Source organism: Salvelinus namaycush, chromosome 27, assembly GCF_016432855.1.
Source record: "Salvelinus namaycush isolate Seneca chromosome 27, SaNama_1.0, whole genome shotgun sequence".
Taxonomy (NCBI): Eukaryota; Metazoa; Chordata; class Actinopteri; order Salmoniformes; family Salmonidae; genus Salvelinus; species Salvelinus namaycush.
Window position 1 is genome coordinate 4,798,708 of NC_052333.1, and position 18,410 is coordinate 4,817,117.

Here is an 18,410-nt window from a genome sequence, read left to right on the forward strand (position 1 = left end):
CTTGTCACAACACAACTGATTGTTTCAAAAGCATTAAGAAGGAAAGAAATTCCACAAATTAACTTTTAACAAGGCACACCTGTTAATTTAAATACATTCCAGGTGACTACCTCATGAAGCTGGTTGAGAGAATGCCAAGAGTGTGCAAAGCTGTCATCAAGGCAAAGGGTGGCTACTTTGAAGAATCTCAAATATAAAATATATTTTGATTTGTTTAACACGTGTTTGGTTACTACATGATTCCATATGTGTAATTTCATAGTTTTGATGTCTTCACTATTATTCTACAATGTAGAAAATAGTCAAAATAATGAAAAACCCTGCAATGAGTAGGTGTGTCCATTGTCATTGTAAACAAACACTGTATAGCCTCATAACATGTTTAAAACAATAATTGTATATCATGGATGTTCAGTCCTTGCATCCATAGCTTTGTCTATTCATCTGAGAGTGGTTACATTTCTCCAGGCCCATCCCTCAGCTTTTTACCAAAACAGAGGCGGGGTGCCAGGTTTGTTATTGTTTCATCTGTGGATTTGCCCTTTAAACAGCTGCATATTATCAAGATGTCAAAGTTTCACCAACAAAAAGGTAAACAATAGGCCAATAGCAAATGCAGCCTATGGCATTCATTTTTCACATGTAAATTGCACTTTTCAGTAGCTCTCAAAGCATGCCATTCCACGAGAGCAGCATTTATTTTTAAACTGAAATCAATGAGCCCAATCAGTCCTCCATGACAACAAAATCATAAACAACAGAGGAGAGGGCTGGCTAATAAGTCCTTAGTTTTTGTGTCATGCTCAGGTAAAACAATTTGTCTAATCTATACTTCCATATTTCCACGTCCTATTCTTGAAGATCAAGGGGGATAACATTTATTGGAATGACTGGAATTCTGATAGACTTGGTTTTTAATGTGAAGATATAATTTAATGGCATTATTATATGTAGTAGAAAGTGATGGGTTAGAAGCAGCCTACATAACCAACCCATAAAGTAAAATATAACATCCATATATGGCCAGCTATGTAAACTTTAACATTGATTTATCCTGCAATAGATGTTGTAAATTGGTAAATAATTGTTTTGTCTTCTTCTAATGCCTCTTAAGGGGAAATGAATCTAAAAGTAACGGAATGTAATCAGATTACGTTACTGAGTTTGGGGTCATCCAAAAATTACGTTACTTATTAAAATGATGGACAGGTAACGGATTACATTTAGAAAGTAACCCAACCCTGCCTGTTAGTGATGGCTAAAATACCTTTATAGGTGCATGTACATTGCACCAAGCGAAGTCCCATAAGACTTTGAGTCATAATTCACTACATTTTATAAATGCTTTCCTCCAGTGGTCCTTACCTCTAACGTAGTCAATAGACACGGACATTAAAAATCGTAGCAGGCCGTTCATTATATGACGTCAGTTGTACGCTGCAGCGACAGGGGAGGTACCCGGGTCCGATTTGACCAATGGGTTAAGAGACATTGTAAATGAGCTGAGGCGCTCATGTAGTAAGATCATTCTCGTTCAGCGGCAACCAGATACGTATATTGCAGAATCTGGGTGATACGCACGGCTGGGTTGAAAAGTATTGAAGGAAACATTCGCCTTTTTATTGTCTTTACCATTGACCAAATTTTGATGGCTATTTGATCGCAAAATAAAACGTTTCGTTGCGACATTCGCATGTGTTCTCTTTGACGCGACAAGCGGATATTTGACACTTCCCCGGAGTCAGAGAGAAGACGAGGCGCTCAAAATGAAGTACAAAGTAAGTGACTCTCCACAAAGTCATTGAAATGAGATCTTCAGGAATTCACTGACAAGGTTGTTGTAATGGATTTATTACATTATTTTGTGATTATAAACTGTCAAAACACCAATATTTCCTCTCCTTCAGACTAGACTTTATGTAGCCTAGGGCTATGTATTGGGGAAAAGTTATAACTATTTTCACCACAAATAAAAACAAGAAGGAACCTGAGTTAGTTTCAATTCAGATTGAAACAATGTTGTAATAACAGTGTTGTAGGCTAACAGCATTTGTGTAACAATGTTAGCCAGGGAGACATTTAGCCCACCGCAGCCGTGGGATGTCAACGCGGGAAGAGGGTGTTCCGTGGTCTGTCAGTTTGTTCTTTGGTCTCCAGTCATAAACAGGGACATTACGATATGAATGAAATTGTTTTTTTAAAAATACGTCCGGTTACTTTCTCTGTGCGTAGGCTATGCGCTCTTCCAAAGTGGGCGAAGTGGGATTTAAAGTGCTGAAGTGATGCTCGAATCGCATGTGACGCTGAATACTAGCCTACATAAGAATGCTCCCCTCTGCCGATGAATTCCTTCTCCTCTTCCCAAGAATTCCTTCTCCTCTTCCCAATAATTCCTTCTCCTCTTCCCAAGAATTCTCTCTCCTCTTCCCAAGAATTCTCTCTCCTCTTCCCAAGAATTCTCTCTCCTCTTCCCAAGAATTCTCTCTCCTCTTCCCAAGAATTCTCTCTCCTCTTCCCAATAATTCTCTCTCCTCTTCCCAATAATTCCCTCTCCTCTTCCCAATAATTCCCTCTCCTCTTCCCAAGAATTCTCTCTCCTCTTCCCAAGAATTCTCTCTCCTCTTCCCAATAATTCCCTCTCCTCTTCCCAATAATTCCCTCTCCTCTTCCCAAGAATTCTCTCTCCTCTTCCCAATAATTCCCTCTCCTCTTCCCAATAATTCCCTCTCCTCTTCCCAATAATTCCCTCTCCTCTTCCCAATAATTCCCTCTCCTCTTCCCAAGAATTCTCTCTCCTCTTCCCAATAATTCCCTCTCCTCTTCCCAATAATTCCTTCTCCTCTTCCCAATAATTCCCTCTCCTCTTCCCAATAATTCTCTCTCCTCTTCCCAAGAATTCTCTCTCCTCTTCCCAAGAATTCTCTCTCCTCTTCCCAATAATTCCCTCTCCTCTTCCCAAGAATTCTCTCTCCTCTTCCCAATAATTCCCTCTCCTCTTCCCAAGAATTATCTCTCCTCTGCCCATGGGTCGATTTATTTCGGAGTAATCAAATACCCATGCGTTGACAGTGAACGCTATACCTTCACGGGTAATAAATAATACATGATTGTATCGAATCAGGTTACTTAGTGGGAGGATATGTCGGCACAGTCATTCTGAGTTCTCTCCCTGTATCCCCTCGCTCTCCGTCCGACCGTGGCTGTAACTTTGTTTGGCCAATATATTTTGTTTACACTCAAGTTCTGCCGAACAAACGAGACATTCAGTGAAGTTGATTTAACCCGTTCTACCCTGTGGGTGTGAGTCCTACCACTGAGTGGCCTGTTGTAACAAGTTAACCTCGTTATACAAAACGGTCTCCATGACATAGCATATTCAGGGGTTTTTAAAAAGCTGCTTAGATTGCATAATTGAATAGACTTCACTGTTCATGAGATCTGTAAAGTAACTGAGATTACTCAGTTACAGCATCAGCATAAAATCTTGCCTTGGGGGCATGGGTCTGTCTGTCTCTCAACTCCTAAGTCAAGGAAATCTGGCCTCTGTTATAGTTTCAGCCCTTCCAGTCACCATTAACAAACTCTGTAAGGCACTGATTGGAGCTTATGGAAAGAGCTCACTTCCTACTATGGTTTGAGGTTCAGGACTCTTCTCGATTGGAATGCTTTTGTCTTCTTCACACTATCAGGGAAATGTAGGGCACTTGGCAAGAGAGCTGACTATTAGTTCTGGATCCAACTGATGGTGCTGTTTGGAATCCTCCAGAATACTGTAGTTACTGAAATAACCTCCTCTGTGGGTCTTTATTGGAGTCATGTGCTTGGGTCTGAACTCTGTGTTATCCTACCATATTAGGAATGCCAGAACTCACAGCTCTGTCATGCAAAGCTGTGATGTAGTTTTCTGGTGTTTGGGTAGTGTTAAGGGCCAATGACTTCAGTGTTAAGTTACCACAATGCTGTAATGCTCGGCTTGGCCTTAATCGTTGGGAAAAGAACCCACATCTAGATTAGTATTAGAAGACCCCTCATTTGCCTGAAGTCCACTTCACACTTCTGAGTGCATGGCGCATGCAGGCTTTCCCTAAGGGCCTAGTGATTGTGGCGTCATGTGTGCTGTGTGTGTTTCGTCATGTATTCAGCCTTATACTGTAGGTCTGTTCTTCCATCCTGGAGTAATACAGGGCTCTTTACAGCGACAGGGTTTGTTTTCAGGCACTGTAGGGGTTGGATTGGTATACTGCCTTCCTCTGACACAGCAGACCTGACCTTGTTGGACTCCCTACTACTCCACTCCTCTCTACTACTCTCTACTACTCCACTCCTCTCTACTACTCTCTACTACTCCACTCCTCTCTCTACTACTTTCTAGTACCACACTCCTCTCTCTACTACTCCACTCCTCTCTACTACTCCACTCCTCTCTCTACTACTCTCTAATACTCCACTCCTCCCTCTACTACTCCACTCCTCTCTCTACTACTCCACTCCTCTCTCTACTACTCCACTCCTCTCTACTACTCTCTACTACTCCACTCCCCTCTCTACTACTCTCTACTACTCCACTCCTCTCTACTACTCTACTCCTCTCTCTACTACTCCACTCCCCTCTCTACTACTCTACTACTCTCTACTACTCACCTCCTCTATACTACTCTCTACTACTCCACTCCTCTCTCAACTACTCTCTACTACTCTCTACTACTCCACTCCTCTCTCTACTACTCTCTACTACACCACTCCTCTCTCTACTACTCCACTCCTCTCTAGTACTCTCTACTACACCACTCCTCTCTCTACTACTCCACTCCTCTCTACTACTCCACTCCTCTCTACTACTCTCTACTACACCACTCCTCTCTACTACTCTACTCCTCACTCTACTACTCCACTCCTCTCTCTACTACTCTCTACTACTCCACTCCTCTCTCTACTACTCCACTCCTCTCTCTACTACACCACTCCTCTCTCTACTACTCTCTACTCCTCCATTCCTCTCTCTACTACTCTTCTCTTCTCTCTACTACTCCACTCCTCTCTCTACTACGCCACTCCTCTCTCTACTACTCTCTACTACACAACTCCTCTCTCTACTACTCCACTCCTCTCTCTACTACTCTCTCTACTACTCCACTCCTCTCTACTACTCCACTCCTCTCTACTACTCCCTACTACTCCACTCCTCTCTCTACTACTCTCTACTACTCCACTCCTCTCTACTACTCCACTCCTCTCTACTACTCTCTACTACACCACTCCTTACTCTACTACTCTCTCTACTACTCCACTCCTCTCTACTACTCCACTCCTCTCTACTACTCCACTCCTCTCTCTACTACTCTCTACTACTCCCCTCCTCTCTACTACTCTCTACTACTCTAATCCTCTCTCTACTACTCCACTCCTCTCTCTACTACTCCACTCCTCTCTCTACTACTCTCTACTACTCCACTCCTCTCTCTACTACTCCACTCCTCTCTCAACTACTCCCTACTGCACCACTCCTCTCTCTACTACTCCACTCCTCTCTACTACTCCACTCCTCTCTACTACTCTCTACTACCACACTCCTCTCTACAAATCTCTACTACTCCACTCCTCTCTCTCCTACTCCACTCCTCTCTCGACTACTCTCTACTACTCCACTCCTCTCTACTACTCCACTCCTCTCTACTACTCCACTCCTCTCTCTACTACTCTCTACAACTCCACTCCTCTCTCTACTACTCCACTCCTCTCTACTACTCCACTCCTCTCTCCTACTCTCTCTACTACTCCACTGCTCTCTCTACTACTCCACTCCTCTCTCTACTACTCTCTACTACACCACTCCTCTCTCTACTACTCCACTCCTCTCTACTACTCCACTCCTCTCTACTACTCTACTCCTCACTCTACTACTCCACTCCTCTCTCTACTACTCTCTACTACTCTACTCCTCATCTCCTCTCTCTACTACTCCACTCCTCTCTCTACTACTCCACTCCTCTCTCCACTCCTCTCTACTACTCTCTACTACACCACTCCTCTCTCTACTACTCCACTCCTCTCTCTACTACTCCACTCCTCTCTCTACTACTCTCTACTTCTCCACTCCTCTCTCTACTACTCCTCTCCTCTCTCTACTACTCCACTCCTCTCTCTACTACGCTCTACTACTCCACTCCTCTCTCTACTACTCCACCCCTCTCTCTACTACTCTCTACTCCTCTCTACTACTCTACTCCTCATCTCCTCTCTCTACTCCTCCACTCCTCTCTCTACTACTCCACTCCTCCCTCTACTACTCCACTCCTCTCTCTACTACTCCACTCCTCTCTCTACTACTCTCTACTACTCCACTCATCTCTACTACTCCACTCCTCTCTACTACTCCACTCCTCTCTCTACTACTCTACTCCTCACTCTACTACTCCACTCCTCTCTCTACTACTCTCTACTACTCCACTCCTCTCTCTACTACTCCACTCCTCTCTCTACTACACCACTCCTCTCTCTACTACTCTCTACTCCTCCATTCCTCTCTCTACTACTCCTCTCTTCTCTCTACTACTCCACTCCTCTCTCTACTACGCCACTCCTCTCTCTACTACTCTCTACTACACAACTCCTCTCTCTACTACTCCACTCCTCTCTCTACTACTCTCTCTACTACTCCACTCCTCTCTACTTCTCCACTCCTCTCTACTACTCCCTACTACTCCACTCCTCTCTCTACTACTCTCTACTACTCCACTCCTCTCTACTACTCCACTCCTCTCTCTACTACTCTCTACTACTCCCCTCCTCTCTACTACTCTCTACTACTCTAATCCTCTCTCTACTACTCCACTCCTCTCTCTACTACTCCACTCCTCTCTCTACTACTCTCTACTACTCCACTCCTCTCTCTACTACTCCACTCCTCTCTCAACTACTCCCTACTGCACCACTCCTCTCTCTACTACTCCACTCCTCTCTACTACTCCACTCCTCTCTACTACTCTCTACTACCACACTCCTCTCTACAAATCTCTACTACTCCACTCCTCTCTCTCCTACTCCACTCCTCTCTCGACTACTCTCTACTACTCCACTCCTCTCTACTACTCCACTCCTCTCTACTACTCCACTCCTCTCTACTACTCCACTCCTCTCTCTACTACTCTCTACTACTCCACTCCTCTCTCTACTACTCCACTCCTCTCTACTACTCCACTCCTCTCTCCTACTCTCTCTACTACTCCACTGCTCTCTCTACTACTCCACTCCTCTCTCTACTACTCTCTACTACACCACTCCTCTCTCTACTACTCCACTCCTCTCTACTACTCCACTCCTCTCTACTACTCTACTCCTCACTCTACTACTCCACTCCTCTCTCTACTACTCTCTACTACTCTACTCCTCATCTCCTGTCTCTACTACTCCACTCCTCTCTCTACTACTCCACTCCTCTCTACTACTCTCTACTACACCACTCCTCTCTCTACTACTCCACTCCTCTCTCTACTACTCCACTCCTCTCTCTACTACTCTCTACTACTCCACTCCTCTCTCTACTACTCCTCTCCTCTCTCTACTACTCCACTCCTCTCTCTACTACGCTCTACTACTCCACTCCTCTCTCTACTACTCCACCCGTCTCTCTACTACTCTCTACTCCTCTCTACTACTCTACTCCTCATCTCCTCTCTCTACTCCTCCACTCCTCTCTCTACTACTCCACTCCTCCCTCTACTACTCCACTCCTCTCTCTACTACTCCACTCCTCTCTCTACTACTCTCTACTACTCCACTCATCTCTCTACTACTCCACTCCTCTCTACTACTCCACTCCTCTCTCTACTACTCTACTCCTCACTCTACTACTCCACTCCTCTCTCTACTACTCTCTACTACTCCACTCCTCTCTCTACTACTCCACTCCTCTCTCTACTACTCCACTCCTCTCTCTACTACACCACTCCTCTCTCTACTACTCTCTACTCCTCCATTCCTCTCTCTACTACTCCTCTCTTCTCTCTACTACTCCACTCCTCTCTCTACTACGCCACTCCTCTCTCTACTACTCTCTACTACACAACTCCTCTCTCTACTACTCCACTCCTCTCTCTACTACTCTCTCTACTACTCCACTCCTCTCTACTTCTCCACTCCTCTCTACTACTCCCTACTACTCCACTCCTCTCTCTACTACTCTCTACTACTCCACTCCTCTCTACTACTCCACTCCTCTCTACTACTCTCTACTACACCACTCCTCTCTCTACTACTCTCTCTACTACTCCACTCCTCTCTACTACTCCACTCCTCTCTACTACTCCACTCCTCTCCCTACTACTCTCTACTACTCCACTCCTCTCTACTACTCTCTACTACTCCCCTCTTCTCTACTACTCTCTACTACTCTAATCCTCTCTCTACTACTCCACTCCTCTCTCTACTACTCCACTCCTCTCTCTACTACTCTCTACTACTCCACTCCTCTCTCTACTACTCCACTCCTCTCTCAACTACTCCCTACTAAACCACTCCTCTCTCTACTACTCCACTCCTCTCTACTACTCCACTCCTCTCTACTACTCTCTACTACCACACTCCTCTCTACAAATCTCTACTACTCCACTCCTCTCTCTCCTACTCCACTCCTCTCTCGACTACTCTCTACTACTCCACTCCTCTCTACTACTCTCTACTACTCCACTCCTCTCTCTACTACTCCACTCCTCTCTCTACTACTCCACTCCTCTCTCAACTACTCTATACTACTCTCTACTACTCCATTCCCCTCTCCACTACTCTCTACTACTCCACTCCTCTCTCTACTACTCCACTCCTCTCTCAACTACTCTCTACTACTCTCTACTACTCCATTCCCCTCTCTACTACTCTCTACTACTCCACTCTCCTCTCTACTACTCTCGACTTCTCCACTCCTCTCTCTACTACTCCACTCCTCTCTACTACTCTACTACTCTCTACTACTCCACTCCCCTCTCTACTACTCTCTACTACTCCACTCCCCTCTCTACTACTCCACTCCTCTCTCTACTACTCCACTCCTCTCTCTACTACTCCACTTCTCTCTCTACTACCCCTCTCCTCTCTCTAGTACTCCACTCCCCTCTCTACTACTCCACTCCTCTCTCTACTACTCCACTCCTCTCTCTACTACTCCACTTCTCTCTCTACTACCCCTCTCCTCTCTCTACTACTCTCTACTACTCCACTCCTCTCTCTACTACTCCACTTCTCTCTCTATTACCCCTCTCCTCTCTCTACTACTCTCTACTACTCCACTCCTCTCTCTACTACTCCACTTCTCTCTCTACTACCCATCTCCTCTCTCTACCACTCTCTACTACTCCACTCCTCTCTCTACTACTCCACTTCTCTCTCTACTACTCTCTACTACTCTCTGCTCTGCCACGTATGTCTGAGAGGGCTTAGCAATAGCACAGACACCACCACACCATTCAGCCTGTGATAACCTATCTTTATTATGCAACGGAACAAAGAAAGGGAAGGCTGGATGCATGCCAGGCTGGGATAGGTCAGGCAGTCAGGGACCTGACCTCTGGTTACACTTCACAGGTTCAGTCCCAAATGGCACCCTATTCCCTTTGTAGTGCGCTACTTTTGACCAGGACCATAGGGTAGTAGCGCACTACTTTTTTTTTTACCAGGGCCCATTAGGCTGTGGTCAAAAGTAGTCCACTATATTGCGATTAGTGTGCCATTTAATCTATCTGCTGTCTGTTCCTGAGTCAGCCATTCTGGTTGACAGTTTACAGCCTTTGTCTCCAGTTAAATATTGACAGGAAGTTGTCCCCTCTATCAGATGCTCTTCCTCTTACTGAAGGTGAATTATTCATAGCACTGAAGTGTTAAGTATTAAACTCCTCCTGGATTTTTTATGGGTTGCCATGGGAACACCGGATGCGTACCAAATGACAAACTATTCCCTGGCCTATATAGTCCACTACTTTACTCAAACCACCCAGGTCAGATGAAATGGACTCGCTGGCTGCCTGCCGGACTGTCTGGGGTTCACAGATTCATAACACTGGACTGTCTGGGGGTCACAGATTCATAACACTGAAACAGGGAGGAGAGAGAGAGAGAGAGAGGGAGAAAGAGAGAGAGAGAGAGAGAGAATATCCTGGAGGAAAATATAAAAGACAGCAGAGGGATAAGATAAGTCATCTGGGGTCATAAAACACATTTAGCACTTTTATTATTCAGAAACATACCGTCAAATACCACCAGTCCATCAAGAAATGAGAAAAAATATTGTGATGTGTTTATTTTGGTCTTAATGGCTCAGTCCTACATACCCATAGTAGTCCAACATCCACCCCCTTTAAGCTGGTTCTTTTGAGACTTACAGTACATAAACTGTGTCAGAAATAGCTCCACCACCACAGTGAAGAGTGATTAGGTGAACCAAACTTCTTACGGGGTGTGTTTTCTCTCTTACGGGCTCAGGTGCCAGGCAGCGGTCCAAAGAGAATGGGGGCGGAGGTGAAGACATTGTTCTGCAAGCCAGCGATTGAGGACGGAGGAGGGGGGTTTCTAATACTGAAAGAGAAAGAAACGGAAAGAAATAGGAAGTGGGGTAGGCGGAGCGAGGGGAAATAGAGCTGGGTGTGTATAGAGAGATGGGGGTGGGGTGGTTGGGTCCAGGAGCTCCCCATGACTAAAACCCTCCTAGAGGAATGTGTATAGAGAGATGGGGGTGGGGTGGTTGGGTCCAGGAGCTCCCCATGACTAAAACCCTCCTAGAGGAATGTGTATGGAGAGATTAGTCAGAAGATGCACTTGATTGTTTCAAGGTTTCCCCTTCTGATTGGCTATGAGAGTTTACCCCAGCTAGGGGGCCCACCAAGAGTTCACAGTCTTTTCAGTGTGTGTGTGTGTGTGTGGCATTGCTCAGAAAGAGCACTTCTCCGTGCAGGCATTTTGTATTCTCCAGGAGAAGAATAGGGTTGATTCATGGAACAGACTTCAGCCATTGTTGAACTATACAGTCCTCTCCTTTGTTGCAAGGCCTTTCTCCCACAAATCAACCTTTTACTGAGGGAGCCTGTACCCGTGTAATTACAAAGACATTGTTATGCAGGTACATTGGTATGACACGACCATTGTATCTCAATGTTCTTACTTTCAATATCAAATCATTCTTAGTCCTTTCAATATAAGACCCCACAAAACAGACTCGCTATGTTGTTTTCATAAGGTGGTGAAAAGTTTGGGAGACATTTTAGAGTGTAGTTTGCTCGTACGCATGCATAAGTGTTTGTGTGTGTGTGTGTGTCACTGTGTGTGTGTGTGTGTGTGTACTCAGTTTCTCTACACCTCTCTGGAGCTATTTCTGAATTCTCCCTCTTGTTGCCCCCACTTCACCCCTCCCGTCAACAAAATGTTCCACTGTGAGCAACGTGAAGAGCATTTTCCCCTGCTATGAATGAACAAAGGTACCCCACCCCCTGCTGTGCCATTGCACCGTGGGCCGAGCATTACCATTTGAAAATGGCCAGTGGGGAGAGGCAGAATGCATTGTGGGCCGCGGCGCCTGAGAGTTCTCTGCCTTACATCAACAACAATACAAAACCAATCATTTCCATGTTTAACCTTAGGAGGAAATCAATGCCCCCCCCCCCCCCCCCCCCTCATATAATTATGATTTACAAGGCAAAACTGATCCTAGATCACTCTGAGATGGTTGTGAATATGGGCCTAGGTCAAAAGTTGTTCACTGTCTAGGGAATAGGGTGCCATTTGGGATTCTGTCCTGATGTCAAACTAAAAGAACCTTGACAGCTGAGAACATGGTGGTCCGGCCCAGAAGTCCCCATGCTGCTAAGGCATTCTCAAGCTCAGCTTTCACAACAAATTGCCTTGTATGCGAGCAGCTACTGTGCGTTCAGTGCCTGGGAGAGTCCGTGTGGGTGTCTGTGTTACAGTGAGTAAATAGCAGTGTCTACGTTAGTTGCTATTTTGTAAGTCGGCAAATATCTTGTTTTATAAAGTCACGCTTTGTGGAGTAAATACTCTCCTTTTTCCCCCCAAAGTGGTCAGTTTATGGATTAAAGATACGACGATGGAGGACGTTTTATCTTTTTGTGTTCGGGCAGAACCTCTTTGTGGAGCGTGAAATTGAGAGGACAGTGTGAAGCGAATCTGGAGTTGGTTGGCTGTTTCTATGTAAAGCCATGAAATGTGTTCCTGTAGAGATACCGTAAACACATCGTACATCTCGGCCAATAGCTTTGACGGATTATGTCCCCAAGGGTTACTAGGTTACACCCCCCCCCCCTTATTCCTCTTAATAGAACCCCCTTCTTCTCCAGAGCTGAGACCTCTTTATCTCTGATCCCATGAATACCGTTACATTAGTTGAGAGTCAAAAAGTCTTCTGGCATGGCTTTTAGTTATGTCAAGGACTGTATTACACAATACACTACTATACTGAGCCCTTTTGGAGAAGGCTATTCAATACACAATTAAAATAATATACCCGCGTGTATCTGTCTTGTTTTCTGTGGTAGAGGGTGTCAGTTGTCTACGTGGCCAGACAGAGATAGATCAGGCTAGAGTCTGAGTGTGTAAACAGGAACTGCTTCAGGCTAAGGAGGAATGTGGCGGAAATGGAGAGGAGAGAGGTGGACATCATGTCATCAATGTGACAATAAAACTAACAAACCGAGGGCTGACTCAAGGGTGCGGAAGACGTTTGTTTTACGTAACGGGCTTGGAGACGGTCAGACTGTACTCTGTGATTGGCGTCAATGGAGGTCTTTAGACGTTGCGCTATCTGACATTCTGACCTGCCCACAATTTAAAGCTTTCATCTAGACTTATACTGCTAGCCTTCGTTGAAAGTTGGTTTGGTGAAAGTTGGTTTGGTGGAAGTTGGTGAGGGTGGAACACCTAACCAACACAGTAGACATGGGTACATCCACAAGAGAGGATCGTCTCCACTGGGAAGGGTTCTATCAACAATATTAGATTTGACCTTTGATATGTGAAATGATCACATGTAAGACTTGAATTGAATATACCTAAGTCTGTTCTGAAACCCAACACACAGGGTGGATGGTACGGGGCTGTATTGACTAAGGACATCAGTTTGGTGCTAGCCTACATCTTGCCGAAATGTCAAGGTGAAACTTAGCGTGTGTGGTTTGTACCAACATGCATTGCAGTTAGACACTACATTGCATATCATATCCTGTTGAAGTTACAGTTTCCATGGTGTCACTGTTTACTGGAGGATTTCAGTGATACTATCAATGTGTCCCTGTGTGTAGCGGAATATAGTGAATCATAGCTGAGAGGAGGAAGGTGGGTGACATCGAGCTACCCTTATGTGTATATACCATTTCCCCTATATAGGTCGTTTTCAATAAAACATCACAAAAGCGTTCAATGTGGCTGCTGGGGAGCAAGGAGACCTCCAGCTCTGCTAAAACCATTGACAACTATGTGCCGTTTTCAAGGGATTGTTAAATAAATGTTAAAACTATTTGTTTTTAATATCATCTCTTGAAGAGAACTACACAGTTCCTATTATTCTACATTTAGGTCTGTCATCAGAGTTATACAGCAACCAGTAAACATCAATTGATCATGTATTTGTGAGGGTAGCCAGATCCATTTGGCATGTAGCTAGCTAGCTAAGCAAACAACACGTGTTATTTCGCTTCCTTCATCAGAGATTAGGCTTTTGGAAAGAGCTTGACATCGTTCTGGTAAAGTTGTCAGTTGGACTACTGTCACTACTACTGATGGAAAGCAAATCAAACAATATCTGGATACATAGCCATCTGGGTTATTCCCTGAAAGCTTGTTATCTAGCTATATTGACGTGATCTGTTATTAGGCTACCCTCACGTATTTGAAATGACATGATCAATTGATGTTAAGCCTACTGATCATGAAAAGTATGCAGTTAGGCCTAGCCTACTTGCTGTAGGCCTATAACTCTGATGATAGATCTAAATGTACGTCATTGTTTTGGATGGAATAATCTGACATTTTGTAGTTCTGACTATGGTCTTCAAGAGGTGATGATATTTGAACCAAATGTTTTTTTTTAGTTTTTTTTTTTACAATCCCTTGAAAATGGCACGCAGTTGTCAATGGTTTTAGCGGCGCTGCGGCTCTCCATGCCCCCCCCCCCCCCCCACCCCCCAGAAGGCAAATAGAACGCTCTGGATCTTACTGTGGTCTTTTATTGATAACGACTTGTACAAAAAATGTATTTAGAGAGTCATCTTTACCACAGTTTGGCTATTGGTTAATCCGTTTCACTTCGGCTTTCCAGCAGGATACTAGAATGTGTTCAAAATGACTATTGACCTGAGTTTGTCAGTGATGATAGCTTCCGCACGGAGTGTGTTATTATGGATTATCTAAATACTGGCTGTATTTACTGTCTGTAACTGGACTGTAGCATTGATTTACTACTGTACTGTAGTCTGTATACACATGGCATCATAAACTGCAAGGGGATAGAAAACGTGGCATGCTATGATAGATTGTTGCTAATGCCTCCTTACAGACTGGTACTAGGCTACTTTAGAAATGGAAAAGTGGACGTTGTGACGTGGTATAGGCCTTACTGGCATTGAGAGAATTGGAGAAACTCAGGACATGGGGTTTCACCCACTCTGTAATTATGTTATTACATTCACATTGGCCCGCATTTAAAAGGCCTTAGTAATCAGAGGATCAGCAGGGTTTAAAAGGCCTTAGTAATCAGAGGATCAGCAGGATTCTCTAGGCCGTAGTAATCAGAGGATCAGCAGGATTCTCTAGGCCGTAGTAATCAGAGGATCAGCAGGATTCTCTAGGCCGTAGTAATCAGAGGATCAGCAGGATTCTCTAGGCCGTAGTAATCAGAGGATCAGCAGGATTCTCTAGGCCGTAGTAATCAGAGGATCAGCAGGGTTTAAAAGGCCTTAGTAATCAGAGGATCAGCAGGATTCTCTAGGCCGTAGTAATCAGAGGATCAGCAGGATTCTCTAGGCCGTAGTAATCAGATGATCAGCAGGATTCTCTAGGTCCACATTAAGAAATGTACCCTGAGCTCTGAACTTCCTTCAGTCCCACGAGCCTGTTCTACCCCAAACCCTTCACACGGCCAATTAATTCGCACTGCGTCCCATATGGCACCCATATATACTACAAAAGTAGTGCACTATATTGGGAATAGGGTGCCATTTGGCTTGATGCTCAGCCTCAGCAGGCTAGCAGCACTCAGAGGAATAGAACAGCCTCTGCTTTAGCAGGCTAGCAGCACTCAGAAGAACAGAATAGAACAGCCTCAGCATGAGGCTACACTCAGAGGAACAGAACAGAACACTCAGAGGAACAGAACACTCAGAGGAAGAGAACAGAACACTCAGAGGAACAGAACAGAACACGCAGAGGAACAGAACAGAACACGCAGAGGAACAGAACACGCAGAGGAACAGAACAGAACAGCCTCAGCATTAGGCTACACTCAGAGGAACAGAACAGAACACGCAGAGGAACAGAACACCCAGAGGAACAGAACAGAACACCCAGAGGAACAGAACACTCAGAGGAACAGAACAGAACAGCCTCAGCATTAGGCTACACTCAGAGGAACAGAACACTCAGAGGAACAGAACACTCAGAGGAACAGAACACTCAGAGGAACAGAACACTCAGAGGAACAGAACACTCAGAGGAACAGAACAGAACAGCCTCAGCATTAGGCTACACTCAGAGGAACAGAACAGAACACGCAGAGGAACAGAACAGAACACGCAGAGGAACAGAACAGAACACTCAGAGGAACAGAACAGAACACTCAGAGGAACAGAACAGAACACGCAGAGGAACAGAACACCCAGAGGAAGAGAACAGAACACCCAGAGGAACAGAACAGAACACGCAGAGGAACAGAACACCCAGAGGAACAGAACAGAACAGCCTCAGCATTAGGCTACACTCAGAGGAACAGAACAGAACACGCAGAGGAACAGAACAGAACACGCAGAGGAACAGAACACCCAGAGGAAGAGAACAGAACACCCAGAGGAACAGAACAGAACACGCAGAGGAACAGAACACTCAGAGGAACAGAACAGAACAGCCTCAGCATTAGGCTACACTCAGAGGAACAGAACAGAACACGCAGAGGAACAGAACACCCAGAGGAACAGAACAGAACACCCAGAGGAACAGAACACTCAGAGGAACAGAACAGAACAGCCTCAGCATTAGGCTACACTCAGAGGAACAGAACACTCAGAGGAACAGAACACTCAGAGGAACAGAACACTCAGAGGAACAGAACACTCAGAGGAACAGAACACTCAGAGGAACAGAACACTCAGAGGAACAGAACAGAACACCCAGAGGAACAGAACAGAACACTCAGAGGAACAGAACAGAACAGCCTCAGCATTAGGCTACACTCAGAGGAACAGAACAGAACACGCAGAGGAACAGAACACCCAGAGGAACAGAACAGAACACCCAGAGGAACAGAACAGAACACTCAGAGGAACAGAACAGAACACCCAGAGGAAGAGAACAGAACACTCAGAGGAACAGAACAGAACACTCAGAGGAACAGAACACTCAGAGGAAGAGAACAGAACAGCCTCAGCATTAGGCTACACTCAGAGGAACAGAACAGCCAGAGGAACAGAACAGAGGAACAGAACACCCAGAGGAACAGAACAGAACACTCAGAGGAACAGAACAGACCACTCAGAGGAACAGAACAGCCAGAGGAACAGAACAGAGGAACAGAACACCCAGAGGAACAGAACAGAACACTCAGAGGAACAGAACACTCATAGGAACAGAACACCCAGAGGAACAGAACACTCAGAGGAACAGAACACCCAGAGGAACAGAACAGAGGAACAGAACAGAGGAACAGAACACCCAGAGGAACATAACACCCAGAGGAACAGAACACCCAGAGGAACAGAACAGAGGAACAGAACACCCAGAGAAACAGAACACCCAGAGGAACAGAACACCCAGAGGAACAGAACAGAGGAACAGAACACCCAGAGGAACATAACACCCAGAGGAACAGAACACCCAGAGGAACAGAACAGAGGAACAGAACACCCAGAGGAACAGAACACTCAGAGGAACAGAACACTCAGAGGAACAGAACAGAGGAACAGAACACCCAGAGAAACAGAACACTCAGAGGAACAGAACACTCAGAGGAACAGAACACCCAGAGGAACAGAACAGAGGAACAGAACACCCAGAGGAACAGAACACTCAGAGGAACAGAACACTCAGAGGAACAGAACACTCAGAGGAACAGGACACCCAGAGAAACAGAACACTCAGAGGAACAGAACACTCAGAGGAACAGAACACTCAGAGGAACAGAACACCCAGAGGAACAGAACACCCAGAGGAACAGAACAGAGGAACAGAACACCCAGAGGAACAGAACACTCAGAGGAACAGAACACTCAGAGCAACAGAACAGAGGAACAGAACACCCAGAGAAACAGAACACCCAGAGGAACAGAACAGAGGAACAGAACAGAGGAACAGAACACTCAGAGGAACAGAACACTCAGAGGAACAGAACAGAGGAACAGAACACTCAGAAGAACAGAACACCCAGAGGAACAGAACACTCAGAGGAACAGAACACCCAGAGGAACAGAACACCCAGAGGAACAGAACACTCAGAGGAACAGAACACCCAGAGAAACAGAACACCCAGAGGAACAGAACAGAGGAACAGAACACCCAGAGGAACAGAACACCCAGAGGAACAGAACACCCAGAGGAACAGAACACTCAGAGGAACAGAACACCCAGAGGAACAGAACACTCAGAGGAACAGAACAGAGGAACAGAACACCCAGAGAAACAGAACACCCAGAGGAACAGAACAGAGGAACAGAACACCCAGAGGAACAGAACACCCAGAGGAACAGAACACCCAGAGGAACAGAACACTCAGAGGAACAGAACAGAGGAACAGAACACTCAGAGGAACAGAACACTCAGAAGAACAGAACAGAACAGAGGCACAGAACAGAGGAACAGAACAGAACAGAGGAACAGAACACTCAGAGTAACAGAACAGAACAGAACAGAACAGAGGCACAGAACAGAGGAACAGAACACTCAGAGGAACAGAACAGAACAGAGGAACAGAACAGAGGCACAGAACAGAACAGAACAGAGGAACAGAATACTCAGAGGAACAGAACACTCAGAGGAACAGATCACTCAGAGGAACAGAACAGAACACTCAGAGGAGCAGAACAGAGGAACAGAACACTCAGAGGAGCAGAACAGAGGAACAGAACACTCAGAGGAACAGAACAGAAAAGAGGAACAGATCACTCAGAGGAACAGAACAGAGGAACGGAACAGAACACTCAGAGGAACAGAAC

General features: G+C 45.4%; 1 protein-coding gene across 1 annotated transcript in view; it reads left to right on the forward strand.

Annotated features, from left to right (window-relative positions):
- Positions 1–1,544: 1,544 nt before the first annotated feature.
- The window catches only part of LOC120022752 (enhancer of filamentation 1-like), a 65,186-nt gene continuing 48,320 nt past the window's right edge, over positions 1,545–18,410 (forward strand). Inside the window, exon 1 of the mRNA XM_038966745.1 lies at positions 1,545–1,778. Coding sequence (XP_038822673.1) covers positions 1,767–1,778 — 12 coding nt within the window. The 5' untranslated portion in view covers positions 1,545–1,766. The remainder of the gene's footprint in view (positions 1,779–18,410) is intronic.